We start from the raw sequence: 14446 nt of genomic DNA on the forward strand, positions 1-14446 counted from the left end.
TCCTCCCAAAGCTGTGAGTGCGGAGTGAGTACTGGATCAAAGAGGGAGAGATCCTTAGTATGGATCACCACCAGGGCTTCCAGACTCAAAAGTGGAGGCTGGAGGGTGAAGTCAGAGGGAGAAATACACCTGGTGGGGCAGATGGTGAGCTGGAGAATGTATTTTCTCCTAAAAGGACTGGTGCTTAGTACCCACTGACAGTCACTTTGCTTCTAAATCAGGCTCAGGTGGCCAGATCTTGAGGTGTTTTTTTCAAGAGAATCTGGAAATCTAGGATTTTATGTAAACTCTCCTGATTGGATTATTAAATATTAATGGTTGGTTGAAACATTTAAAAATCTCTGTGAGTTAAAAACAAACATGACAATTCTCAAGTCTCTCTTGCAACCTCTTCTTCCTGTGAAAAAAAATAGGATAGTTTAGGAGAAATGTGCACAGAGATGCATCCTGTTACCAGAAGCATCTTTATTACTAGCAGGGTCCTGCATCTTTTCCATGTTTGTGAGAAGGACAGAAAGACAGAAAGGATTAACAAACTGATAGAATCAGAGTGCAAACAAAGCTTCCAAATGATTGCTTTCAGCCAGCATCTCTTTGAATATCCACCCAAACACCTTTGCATAATAGCTTTCATCTTTCCCCATGTCCATCACCCAGAGGATGAGGCCCTTGGACAGAAAGCCTTTCCACCACATCCACAGACTGCAGGCTGCCACCAGGGTTATGCATAGACTCCTGCTTACTAGCCAAGACCATACCTTCCCTTCTCACCCATGAAAGCTTACTGGGGTCTAAACAAGTGAGACTGCCAGAAGTATAGGAATGGCCTCCCATTGATCTTATTTAACTTTTTAAAATGTAAATTCACCATGAATATTGGTATTCTACCCATCATTAGTAAAGGTTCATTTGTGACACAACACACAAAATTTCAGGTCAACATGGTTAAGTTTTTAAAAAATAACTAGAGTATATTGCTAAGCTCTCCAGAGAGACGAACACTCTCTATGTGTGGTGTTTTCAGCCAAGGCATGGTTGCCTAGGTTGACTCTCCCAGCTCACATATTACTTACACCCTAAGGGGTATCAGTTACAAGGCTCATAGTTAGGTATGTAACCAGAGACACTTGGACTCTTGAGAGAGGATAAAAGAGATGAAAGACTATGTTCTCCAAAGCAATCAGTGGGTTAGAACCCAAACATTCTCTTCCCTAATTGGCACGAGGGAACTCCCACTTGAACTGGTGTTGAATGATGTGAAGTCAAGTCCACATGGCAGCACAAACCAAAAACTATAGAGTTCCCGTGTTATCCATGTTCTTTGCTCCATGAACTGATGCAGAGGCTGAGCACTAAAGCTTTCCCTATTATCTACCAAGTCTAAGATGGTCTGCTTTCTTTCCACTTTTCATCAGAAAAATGAAAGTTCAAGCAGTGGGATTGAAACTAGATTTAAGAAAGTAGAGACAAAGAGGTGACTGGCGATCTGATACAGTGTGCCTCCTGGGGAAAAGGTGCCTGGATGTTAAAGGTGGACTATGACAAAATGAGAGCAAATGCAAGTCTATTTTTTGCTAGATTGCCGTAGGGAGCCAATCTAACCTATTTACAAGTGGCCTCAGGGGAAATGTCTTTAAATAGACATCTTGTCACCATCTTTTTCATCATCTTCCACGATCACTTTGGGTCTCTCGTCCCTGAGCAGTGTCACACCTGAAAAACAAAGCACAGATCTGCAATTAAGCACCTCTAATTAAAATATTAGATGACTTTACAGCATAGACAGTTCACAGGAGCATGGCAACCCTGAAAAGTTTCAGTGGCTGCAAAACTAACTGCTAAAGATGCCAACAGAGAGAGAGAGAGAGGGCGCGGAGTGGCCTTATTTGGCTTTCCCAGAGGAGCTGTGGCTCAATGAGAATACTGCTCTGATTAGAAGAGATGCTCAGCCTGGGAGCCACAGGCAACCTTCACCCCCTTCTCTACATTCTGCAATTTTGCTTGCAGCAATTAGGATGGAAAACGAACAAATTTGGGAGTCTAACCGCTTTGGATTTCTCATTCTACCACTCCCTTAATTTGTACTGGGCCAGATTACACTTTCAGATCGAAATTTTCTTGTATGTAAAATGAAGGCATTAATGCTTATATTAAGGGTTATGTTGACAATTAAATAAGAAGTATGAAATAATGCTTAGCACAGTGCTACACCCGTGAGCAACTTGGTGTTTCCTTTGCTTGGACCATTTGCTAGTTTATTTTCCCTTAGAAAAGAACTGGTAAATCTCATGAAGTCAAACTACACGTATTTTACTAACATCTGGGGAAAATAAATACTGAACTGAGACTCTGAACATGCCATTTCCGAATGCCAGTGCTAGTAGATTGAAAAAGTTCATGTGGTTTAGAGCAAAATGAGAAAATAAGAAAAATGCAGTGAATTTTTTCATACAGCTCTATGGCTCTAATTTTAAAAATTGTCCTTATTTTAAAACAATTCTTTCTCTTCTTTAAGGGATTAAAGTATTCTTTCTTTTATGAAATTTTAGGGATATCTGATGGCTGTATTGTCAGCAGCCTCACTACGCAAAGCTCAAAGTTGTGATCCCCCTTTTAGACCCCACAATATCTTGCTTTAAAAGTTTACTGATCTGTGGAATTCAGAAGCCTGAGCACCATTTTCTGGATGGGTCAACCCAGAACAGGCCATTCAAGGTCTGGGTGGTTCTGCTCATCCTGTGAGTTATGAAATGGGGTCATTTTAATAAAAGGAAAGGGAGCTGTGATCCAAGGCCAGTCGTCCATGCTTTCTATCATCTCACTCAGTCTATCAGCTTTGTTTTCCCACCACTGCCTTGCATAATCCCCCACCCTTTCCGTAATTAGAGACCTTTCCGTTCATGAAGCGTTTCATAAAGATCGAAACTTAAGGGAGGAAAGCTGTGCACCACAAGAGGCCTTTTTACAACACTGAACTCCATTCAACAGTAGCAAATTAATGAAAACTATGCTTTGATCTTAATGACTATTTATTTGATTCAGTCGCTAGTTTGTTCATATGGGTTCTTTACCAATTAGCTGATATTTATTGGAGGCGAAAAACAATTTCAGGAATCTGGTTGAAACTAAGGCTTTTGCATAAATCACTTATGAAACACTCTGGGAGATATTTTCTCATATACCAGCCACACAGAAGTTTGAATTTTTACTTGGAATGTAGGCTGTCTTGGTAAGAGAACACAGAGTTAGCCATGCTGAGTTCCCAAGTATCCAGTCCTTCCTTCTTTGATATTTCTTCACATTAATTCAATTTTGGGTGAATTCAAAGTGGACAGTCAGTTCAGTCACTCAGTCATGTCTGACTCTTTGCAACCTCATAAACTGTAGCACGCCAGGCTTCCCTGTCCATCACCAACTCCCAGAGCCTGCTCAAACTCATGTCCATTGAGTTGGTGATGCCATCCAACGATCTCATCCTCTGTCATCCCCTTCTCCTCCTGCCTTCAATCTTTCCCAGCATCAGGGACTTTTCAAATGAGTCAGCTCTTCACATCAGGTGGCCAAAGTATTGGAGCTTCAGCTTCAACATCAGTCCTTCCAATGAACACCCAGGACTGATTTCCTTTAGGATGGACTGGTTGGATCTCCTTGCAGTGCAAGGGACCCTCAAGAGTCTTCCCCAACACCACAGTTCAAAAGCATCAATTCTTTGGTGCTCGGCTTTCTTTATGGTCCAACTCTCACATCCATACATGACTACTAGAAAAACCATAGCTTTGACTAGATGGAACTTTGTGGGCAAAGTAATGTCTCTGCTTTTTAGTATGCTATCTAAGTTGGTCATAGCTTTTCTTCCAAGGAGCAAGAGTCTTTTAATTTCATGGCTGCAGTCACCATCTGCAGTGATTTTGGAGCCCCCCAAAATAAAAGTATCTCACTATTTCCTTTGTTTCCCCATCTATTTCCCATGAAGTGATGGGACCAGATGCCATGATTTTTGTTTTCTGAATATTGAGCTTTAAGCCAACTTTTTCACTCTCCTCTTTCCCTTTCATCAAGAGGCTCTTTAGTTCTTCTTCACTTTCTGCCATAAAGGCGGTATCATCTGCATACGTGAGGTTATTGATATTTCTCCCAGAAGTCTTGATTCCAGCTTGTGCTTCATGCAGTCCAGCATTTCTCATGATGTACTCTGCATATAAGTTAAATAAGCAGGGTGACAGAATAAGCCTTGACATACTCCTTTCTCTGTTTGGAACCAGTCTGTTGTTCCATGTCCTGTTCTAACTGTTGCTTCTTGACTTGCATATAGATTTCTCAGGAGGCAGGTCAGGTGGTCTGGTATTTCCATCTCTTTCAGAATTTTCCACAGTTTATTGTGATCCACACAGTCAAAGGCTTTGGCATAATCAACAAAACAGAAATAGATGTTTTTCTGGAACTCTGTTACTTTTTTGATGATCCACTGGATGTTGGCATTTTGACCTCTGGTTCCTCTACATGTTCTAAATTCAACTTTCTGGTTATTTTTAGTATCCTTGACACCAAGTTATACAAGCATCTGGGCAGGGGGAAAAAAGTACTGAGATTTCAGGGAAGGGAAGAGGTCAGCCCTTCCCAAAGTAGTCTAGGCTTTCCACAGGGACACAGGAGATAGTTTCAAATGGAAAGTGAACTAACATTTATATTAGTGTAGTTAAGCATTCACTTATAATGTCTTATAATGAAAAAAAAATGTGGTAACTTGTCACACTCTTGATTTCTTGGATCTCATTGCTTAGAATGATGTTTAAATCAGTAGCATTTATATGTCATCTCTATGTTCTTACTCTTGATTCTTCATTTTATTGCCTTTGGTCATTTAAAGATGAATGGGTTTTGATAAACACTAGTCTGGTTTAACTGGGTTAACTCAGTCATGATGCTCACATTTTCCTGTAGAAGCAAAGGTGTGTTATCAAAGCAATGTGCTTTAGAGCTGGAAAACTTTGCTTTCAATGGCCATTCATTCAGTTTGGAGCAGGTCACTCAGCCTGTGTGACTCTCAGTTTATTCATCTGTAAAACTGGAGGAAACATACTTTGTATCCATCACAGGAGGTGATCCCATCAGGAAAGATCTAGTCCAACATTCTTTTTGGCTTCAACCACACCTTACATGAGGACTTCCTTGGTGGATCAGATGGTACAGAATCTGCCTGCAGTGCAGGAAACCTGGGCTCGTTCCCTGGGTCAGAAATATCCCCCAGAGTAGGAAATGGCAACCCACTCCAGTATCCTTGCCTGGAGAATTCCATGGACAGAGGAGGCTGGTGGGCCACAGTCCATGGGGTCACGAAGAGTCAGACATGACTGAGTGACTAACACTTTCACACTTTACATGAACCTCTGTTAAAATATTTTTCACATTGTAGGAATTGTTGGAGAAGACATCTGTATGTCCTACCAAACTATGAGAGTCTCAGAGGATATTCTAATATCTAGCATAAGACTCAGAAAAGGCAATGGCACCCCACTCCAGTACTCTTGCCTGGAAAATCCCATGGACGGAGGAGCCTGGTCGGCTGCAGTCCATGGGGTCGCGAAGAGTGGGACACAACTGAGCGACTTCACTTTCACTTTTCACTTTTACGCATTGGAGAAGGAACTGGCAACCCACTCCAGTGTTCTGGTCTGGAGAATCCCAGGGATGGGGAAGCCTGGTGGGCTGCCGTCTATGGAGGCGCAGAGTTGGACACGACTGAAGCGACTTAGCAGCAGCAGCAGCAGCACAAGACGTGGAATATAGTAGGGATTTAGAAAATGTTAACTCTTTCCCTTCCACTCTTTCTGTAGGCAAGTTTAGGGAACTTGGCTCCTTCTCAGAACCTGATGTGCTTTTAAGGCTGAAGCTGTCGGTCCAAGACCTCTAAAGTGTCAATTAGTTCTGCAGTAAGCTGTCTTCAGTCATGATCCCAGCCAGAGCACCATCCAGAGGTGGTCACCTGCATCACAGATGTGTGTGGATCTACGGCAGTCAGACCTAAGACACCACCATTCCTGGTCAACCACACCAGAGAGTGCTCTCTTCTTGGCAGGACAGAAGAGACATCACTTTCAAAGGACACGTCAGTCTCCTGTCTACAAGTACAAAATTGAGCTTTGATCTCCAAGTGTTCACAGTTCATGGGTCAGTTACCTAGGAGGCTTCTCTTCAAGACTTTCAGCCAAATTGTTCATTACTTTCTCCGGTTTCTTTTGCCACAGATCTCAACTAAAGATTCTTAAGCGGATCTTGGCTACTCAGATCTGACCAGTCCTAACCCAGTGCTCCCTGCCCTGCAGCTCTTTGGCCCTGGCAACCTCGGATCACACTGAGAGCAAAACTGGAGAGGAAGCCCAAGATGACTCCTTACTGCTCAGAGGAGTTGTCTGGTGATTGGAATCTGTCACAAAAGCTTGTTAACCTCGGGGAATGAAGGTAGTTAACTGGAAATTTAAAGGAGAGAGTGAATCCTTGTCCAGCCTTTCCTTGCCAAGGGCTAATGAGAGGAGATGTCTCTGGAGAGCATTTTTCTGTGAATTCCTCTCAACATCCTTATTAAAACCAATGTGAGTCTCTCTAAACATCTGCTGAAGGCTCTATCCTTATCAGCTTAACTAACATTTCGATTACTGCCAAATCTTTAGATACTAAAAGGCTCTTCAAAAATAAAGTACTTCAGCTAATATGCTAATAAAAGCTGGAATCATAGAACACGATAATTGCAAATACTTGCAAGACAGAGATTTGCTGATTCAAGGAATTCAATAATGTGTATAGTTTGTGACTATACAGCAACCCCTCCCCCAACACTCTTGTGTACTCTGCACAGTTTGATAAACATTTTTTATTTGTGCAGGAATCTTGTTCTCTTAGAAGATTGATTTTGGGATGTAGGGAGCCTCCATTGCCAGAGAAATAGAGCTCAACATTTGAGGAAGTTCCTTGAATCAGCAGTTTTCCATGGAGAGGTAAAACACTGTGGCTAAAAAAATTCTCACCTTTAGAAATGGTTTAGCATTTCAAAGAATATAATGTTGAAAAGAGGATGGAGACAAACTAATGTTTACTGAAGTCTTTCAATAAGCCAGGAAGTGTGCTAAGTATCTTATACACTTTAAGTTTGTTAGCAATGTGGGAAGATGGGTTTTATGGTTTTTCTTTGAGAGATGGATAAAATAAATGAGGCTCTTCTAGTTTATGTTAGTTGCCCAAAGTCATTAAGCTAGAATGAAGCGGAACCAGAGATCAAGCCTACAGCTTTCTGACTCCAAAGCCCATGTTCAATGTTGTACACTAAAGTAACTCTCTGCCCATAAACAGTTTTGTTCCTCTTCCAAGCCTTCCCCTAGAAGGACTTTAGTAAAAGTAAATACACGAATGAGCAGAAAATAGTCTCTTAATGGAGAACGTGAAACACTGAATCATGATTGCCAAATAGAATACCAAATCAACAGATACTTATGGAGTGGGGGCTACATAGGAGGGACTGGACCAGTTATTAAGGTCAATACCAGCAACACAAGGCAATCCCAGGCCATTTCTAATGACTTCATCAAAAATGTCTTAGATGTAAATAAATTAAATAACAGCTACAGTAACAGCAATGAAAGATAAGGACAATACTAAAAGAGAGGGCAGAGTCTTGGTATTTGCACATCCAGCTCGAATTTAAAAAAAAAAGGTTTAGAATTAAAAAGATTCATTCTGGACTTGGAGGTGTCTGTTGGTAGAGACCTAGAGCTGGCTGTTGTAAAAAGTGACTGCTGCTGCTGCTAAGTCGCTTCAGTCGTGTCCGATTCTGTGCGACCCCATAGATGGCAGCCCACCAGGCACCCCCATCCCTGGGATTCTCCAAGCAAGAACACTGGAGTGGGTTGCCATTTCCTTCTCCAATGCAGGAAAGTGAAAAGTGAAAGTGAAGTCGCTCAGTCATGTCCGACCCTCAGCGACCCCATGGACTGCAGCCTACCAGGCTCCTCCGTCCATGGGGTTTTCCAGGCAAGAGTACTGGAGAGGGGTGCCATTGCCTTCTCCGTAAGGTGGACAAAGGCAGAGCTTGGAGGAAACACGTGATAGATTTGAGGATCAAGGGGCAGGTAGGGATGCATGAAACCTATGAGAAGCATGTCTAAGGCAGATTCACAGCCTATGGATGGGTCCTCAGTCCATTTCTCCAGACAAGTGCCTCCTCATGCTTCATGCCTCTTTGTCTGGCTTTTCTCAGAAATCAGCAACCATCTGCTCCCCTGATTGCCTTTTCATGATGTCTTCTGAACCATCTTTCAATTTTGTTATTAGATGAAATCATGCGAAAATACAGTCTTATAATAATGACTAAATCTCATCGTCTCCCAAAAGTGTCCCTTCTGGATTGCTATAGGTCCAAACCATAGCATGATACAATGAAAAACTGCTCACAGAAGAGACAGACCTGGATTGGAGCCCCAGCTCTGTCACATAACAGTGTTTGATCATGAGCATAATTTGATCCATTCATCAGTCCTTCTAATCATCCCATCATCAATTAGCTAATCAGCTATCCGTCCATCAATTTCATCAACAAAAGATTTTAGAGTAGCTAAGTTACTTAAATCCTCTCTCAATCTCTATATCTGTAAAGTGAGATGATATCTACTTCATTGTGTTATTCAGTTGATTTTTTGAAAATCCACGAGACATACCAAATCCAGTACCTAACATTTAGTAGGCTTTCAATAAATCTTAGTGCATTTTCTCCTCTGCCATTCTCCCACCCCAGACTATCTACATAAAACAAACACACACTCCCATCTTATCCTCTGACCATGACTTACTTGTCTCACTCCCCAATTTCCCAACTTGTACCTAAAATTCTCAGGGACAAGACTATACCTCACACACTGGCTGCCCTACAGTGAGGGATTGTGCCCATAGTTCAGCAAGATTTTTTGGTTTGATTTGACTCACATAGAAAGGGCTATCATTATTTCTGCAGCTCTCTCTCTCTCCCTCCCTCTCTCTTATTTTGAGGATTTGGTCAATATATCCAGGTGTTTTGGGAGAACCAACCCTCAGTCATAGGATGCAAGATCCCTGGGTGACTGGGGAGGAGGGTATTTAAATTCTTTTCGAGGACCCACTGGCATTTCTATTTTATTGACTCAGCGGATCTGATCAGTTCTGCTGAAGCATGAGTTATGCTCTGTCAGCCCCAGGTAAACTGCCAAGGAAGGCAAACCTGAGAGGCAGCAGTAAATATTCCTCCCGTGAACATTCCTGCAAGACACAGACTGCTGGGCCAGGACAAAGGCTGAGCCTGTGGCACTCCAGATGGTAAGGCTCTTGACCTGTTCCCATCACCCCTTGCAAATGCCCTGCACCAGCTCTTTTACCTGCTGCAAAGGGGGACACGTGCAGGGCAGGTGTGTCTTTTCTCCTTGGCTTTTTCTGTTCCAGGTCAGTGTTTTGAAGAACTGGACTCATTTTGCCCTTTGGTTGTATGTCTTGGACATCGTATCTTGTAATTAAATGTTCTGAAAGGACGTCTGCGTAGTTAGGAGAACAGAGGGAGAAACAGGGTCAAGCACATATGTCTCAGAACACGAGGACAGTGTGTCCATATTTGCACATGCATCTGGTGATGTGCAAACATCATCTTAATAATCAACTTTTCAAATATCTTAATAAAAGCAGGTTCTTTATCATAAGAATTATATCTATGGAGGCTACACTAGATAACATGCTTTATACAAAGGGTTTTTACATGACTGATTTCATTTTAGCCTCTCAGAAACGTGAGGTTTTTTAATACTACCACTGTTACTTTGCTGAGGAAAGTGAGGCAAAGATGTGCTGGAGGAATTGAGCTGAGTTTTGTCTGCTGCTGAAGCCTACCCTTGCTAGAATGATGGGGCATTTGCTGTTCTATAAGCTACGTGCTACTATGTTCTTCACTGGCTTAACTAGTTCTCTGCTTCCACCACCTGCCTCCTCTCCCCTCTTCTACACATGAATGTTCTCTCCATTATGCACAAACTCTCTAAAAACAGCCTCCTCTAGAAAACCAGTCTACAGTTCATAGGCCGAACTGAGCTCCCAGGGGCCTTATCTGAGGCCGCCTTTATGATGTTCTCTCTTACTGCGTATTTCAGCTGTTTATGTTTCTCTTATCTCCGTTTTATAAAACGGAAAGTTTCTTTCCAGAAAGGAAAATTTCTATTTCTTCTGTCTCCCTAAGAGTAGGTTGTGAATAGAGAGGACATTAAATAAATATCCTGGAAGGAAGGGGTAGAGGAAATAAAACAAAACTTTTGGAAACAAGAGGGTGTCACAAGTCACATGCATGGTTGTTACAGAGACACGTTAGCTGTTCCTAAGACTGTTTTGTTCTGCTCCTGGCTCAGACCTGGGCTGCATTTCTCAGCCTCCCTTGCAGTCAGGTGAGGAAGTGACTGAAGGAAGTGCGTGTGCCTGCCGACCCTCCACTCTGTCTGCTCTGAGTCTGCTGGATGCCCGTGCCTGCGGAGACTTTAGAAGCCAAGTGCTGATGGTGTCCATTGTCTTGAGTCCCTGAATGACTGTTTGGAGCAAAGCCTGCCTCTCCACTCCCCCCAGCTTCCACTGATTAAAGTACACTTGTATTGTGTTATCCACTCATATTTTAGAATTTCTGTGCTATAGTGACCTCCTTAGAGTAACTAAGACAAATACAGAGTCTGTACCAATGATTGAAAAATATCAAACTATTTAAGGGAAAAAAAAATGTAATCTAGAAGCCAGTAGTCCCCTTTTACAGACATGCAAACTGACCTCATTGTCCATTACCTGGTATGAAAGGCGGAACATGCAGGGCCGGTGTGTCTTTTCTCCTTGGTTTTTTCTGATCTGACTCAACATTCAGGGTGACTTGTACATTTTTCCCCTTTATAGGCTTCTTTTTGAGATCACAGTCCTTAATAAACTGGTCTGAAAGATCATCTGATTTTGACAAGATACAAAGACAAAAGAAGAATATGACATGAGCAAGGGTTCAGTCACAGACTGGTTGGTTTACAGTTAAATCTGATGGGAGGGAGAAATCTTTTGGTCTGAAAAAGAAAAGCATTTATTGATTGTGGCCTTTTTCTATGGAGGACTTTGCAGGCATGGATATATGCAATAAAAGGGAAAACTGCTGCTGCTGCTGCTGCTGCTAAGTCGCTTCAGTCGTGTCCGACTCTCTGCGACCCCATAGACGGCAGCCCACCAGGCTCCCCCATCCCTGGGATTCTCCAGGCAAGAACACTGGAGTGGGTTGCCATTTCCTTCTCCAATGCATGAAAGTGAAAAGTGGAAGTGAAGTCGCTCAGTTGTGAATGCATGTTGAAACAATGCATGTTGAAACAATGATTAGGTGGAGTTAGACTGATATGAGTTAAAATTTTGATTCTATTTCTTGTTAGTTCTGAGAACTTGGCAAGACTTTATTTTTTTTTTTGTGGGTGGGGAGTCTTAATACTTAGGAACTTTAATATTCTCTCAACTTATAAGATGGGGATAATATTAAATCAATGCGTGCGTGTGTGTGTGAGAGAGAGACAAAGACAGAGATAATTAAATTTGTTGATGATGATAAATCATTTGATACATTTGATATATTTCAAATACTTAAAAAATGTTCACTCTGGCCGTTGCTAACCCCCAATACTTTCCCAAAGGCTCAGAGGAAAGCCCAACCCTCTCATCCCACCCCATCTTTGTCTTACCTCACTAATTCTAGTCCTGCATGTCCTTTCTCATCTTATAAATATCCACAGCATTTTTACTCATGTAACACCTTTAAAGGATAATCTAGTTATTATTTATGCATGTGTTTTCTCTGCCCTCTTTGATGACAGGTGTCTTGTGTTTTATCTCCTTAGTAACAATGAACAGATATTTGTTGAATGTATGCTTGAATGAATGAACTCAAATATATTTTGTATAAAGAGCTCTTCTATTAGGATTCTAAGAAGCTGCAAAACAATGAAACTATCTGTTTTCTCTGGAAACTCACTATCACCTGGATATTGCCTGGCTAGATCTATAATTATGAATGAAGTTGGGGAAATTTAGGGACTAATTGAATCTTTTCAATCCCTCTTCCCTCCCTCCCTTCCTCTTATCTGTCCTTTCTTGCTTTCTCTTTCTTTTTTTTAATGAAAACATTCAGGTGAGCTTCTTTAAAACATGGAGGATTAAATGTGCCAAACATTTTCACTTTAGTTTTATGGGTCTAGACATAGCCTGTGTCATTCATTCATTTATTCATTCAATGAATGTTGATTAAGCTCCTACTATATATGCCAGACATTGAGCTAGGACTAAAACTAGAAGTAAAACATACTTTGTTTCCAAGTTACTTATGGTCTATTGGACATTATATCTGGATGATTCTTTGCCTTAGAAAACCCAAGGTGGCTCAGCAGTAAAGAATCCATGTATAATGCAGATACCACAGGCAACAAGGGTTCGATCCCTGGGTTGGGAAGATCCCCTGGAGAAGGAAATGGCAACCCACTCCAGTATTCTTGCCTGGGAAATCCCATGAACAGAGGAGCCTGGCAGGCTGCAGTCCACCCATAGGGTTGCAAAGACTCGGACACAACGGAGTGACTGAGTATACCCAAATATGTGTGAGGAACGTATCACCAGACATATTTAGTTACCATACATAATTATGCCTGCATCATCAAAAGGTCATAATACATAGCCAAAAATGAAAAACATCATTCTTCAGCCAATAGTAATAAATATTTCCTTCTACCTAGGAGATTTTAATAATTTCATCCAATCATTTCAATTTAATAAACACTTTTTTAAATTGTACTGTGTGTAAGGCATTGGCCTGTATGATTTTAAGTTTCTATGCACACAGGAAAGGAGATGAAAGGGGGACTTTATGAGTGCTACTTATCAACTTGGTGATTTCACCTCATTTTCATGTGTGGGATAGACCATACCTTCTCCTATTCGACAATGCCTGTGTTTTACTAGCTGTTAAATACTCTCACCATTCTGAATACATTATCTCACTTAGTTCTCATATCATGCCCACAAGGAAAGGTATTTTTAGCCATAATTTGTACTGAGGAAACAGGTTCAGAAGGCCAGCTAAAAGGCTAAAGATTCCACTGTTGGTAGATTATGGCAACAGGGTTAAAGCCAGGCTCTAGGGACTATGTATTGCAATGCCTGGCTGAAAATGTAATTTCAAAACTTTATTACCACAGAGCACAATTAATCTCCCCCACATTATACATACTGTAGACCTTTGCTGAATGAATGAAAATGGCTCAGAATGGGTACTGCCCAGCTGTGGGGTCTCTGGAGGTACAGGCTGGCTATGGACCAGTCATGGGTGACTATTCAACCCCAAGGTGCCACTCAGGGCACTGTACAGAGAGCAAGACATTTTCTTCAATTTTAACTTTTAATTCAAATGCATTTCCCTGATTTTTGGAGAAATCCTGAGTACAACATATCTTGAGAGTAAATGGGGAGAAGGGAGAGGTGGTGGGGGGCATGGAGTCATAACCAGGCGAGGCATAAACAAAGGCTATGAATATGCAAAAGGCCCATCCATCAAAAGTCTGAGTGTCTCATTTTTAGAAATGGGAGAGGCAGAAATGTTTCTGGTATTTTCATTACAAAGGTTATGCAGAAAGTCAGTTCTGGAAAGGAAACAGATTGACAATAAAGCAGAAAAAGGCTATTTAAAATTCTGTCTTGATAGGCAAAGAGAGATATTTGAAATATTTTATTGGCACTGCACATGGGGTGTAAGTGTGTCAGGAAATACTGGAAACAAGCTAGACTGCCACTCTCCATTTATGGCCTCAAAAATGCTCTGCCTGGGACTCTGTCAGACCCGAAAAAGAGGACAATGCCTCTTCTCTCTTTTTTAAATTCTAATGAGCTTCTCTCCAGTGCTTCAGCTAATATTTACATGACAGACCCCACAGACCCATGGGCTATTTGCCTGTCCATCTGGTGTTGGCTGTCAACAGAAATCTCAAACTATCAGGTTTCCGGGAACCTCCCTCTGACTTGCTTGCAAACTGAATGGCAGAGACGCCCCCTTTCTGACTTTCACCACTGACATTCACACTGTAGCATTTACCTAAGTGGCTGCAGCGAGGGTCTAGCTTGTCCAGTCTGTCTTCTGAGAGCTCCAGAGGCTGCATTTGCTCAGTAGACATCATCAAAGGAGAGCAGGTGTGTGGATTTCTTCCCCAGCACCACAGAAGTATAGAAACAAGACCATTAGTATGTCTTCTGCTTATTCACTCACTTATTAAATAAATATATTTATTGAACATTTACTGCTATGCTCTCAATTCAATTCTATTTTGAAGTCTGCTTTTTCTACTTAGCTACTAGAAGTTCTAAACTTAATATTTAAGCCAAAATAAATGAATCACAC

The 14446-nt window shown here is 41.6% G+C and overlaps 1 protein-coding gene across 2 annotated transcripts; it reads right to left on the reverse strand.

Annotated features, from left to right (window-relative positions):
• Positions 1-1633: 1633 nt before the first annotated feature.
• Positions 1634-14225, reverse strand: PPP1R17 (protein phosphatase 1 regulatory subunit 17). Of its 2 annotated transcripts, XM_068972292.1 has the most exons (4): positions 14144-14225; positions 10828-10980; positions 9396-9548; positions 1634-1713 (listed from the first exon to the last, which is right to left on the reverse strand). In XM_068972292.1, exons 1-4 carry the CDS (start codon positions 14223-14225, stop codon positions 1634-1636), a joined length of 468 nt encoding a protein of 155 aa, XP_068828393.1. The 2 variants fall into 2 exon arrangements, with proteins under 2 accessions (XP_068828393.1, XP_068828394.1); XM_068972293.1 differs by lacking the exon at positions 10828-10980.
• Between the last annotated feature and the right edge of the window lie 221 nt (positions 14226-14446).

This window comes from Capricornis sumatraensis, chromosome 5 (assembly GCF_032405125.1).
Source record: "Capricornis sumatraensis isolate serow.1 chromosome 5, serow.2, whole genome shotgun sequence".
NCBI classification, from domain to species: domain Eukaryota; kingdom Metazoa; phylum Chordata; class Mammalia; order Artiodactyla; family Bovidae; genus Capricornis; species Capricornis sumatraensis.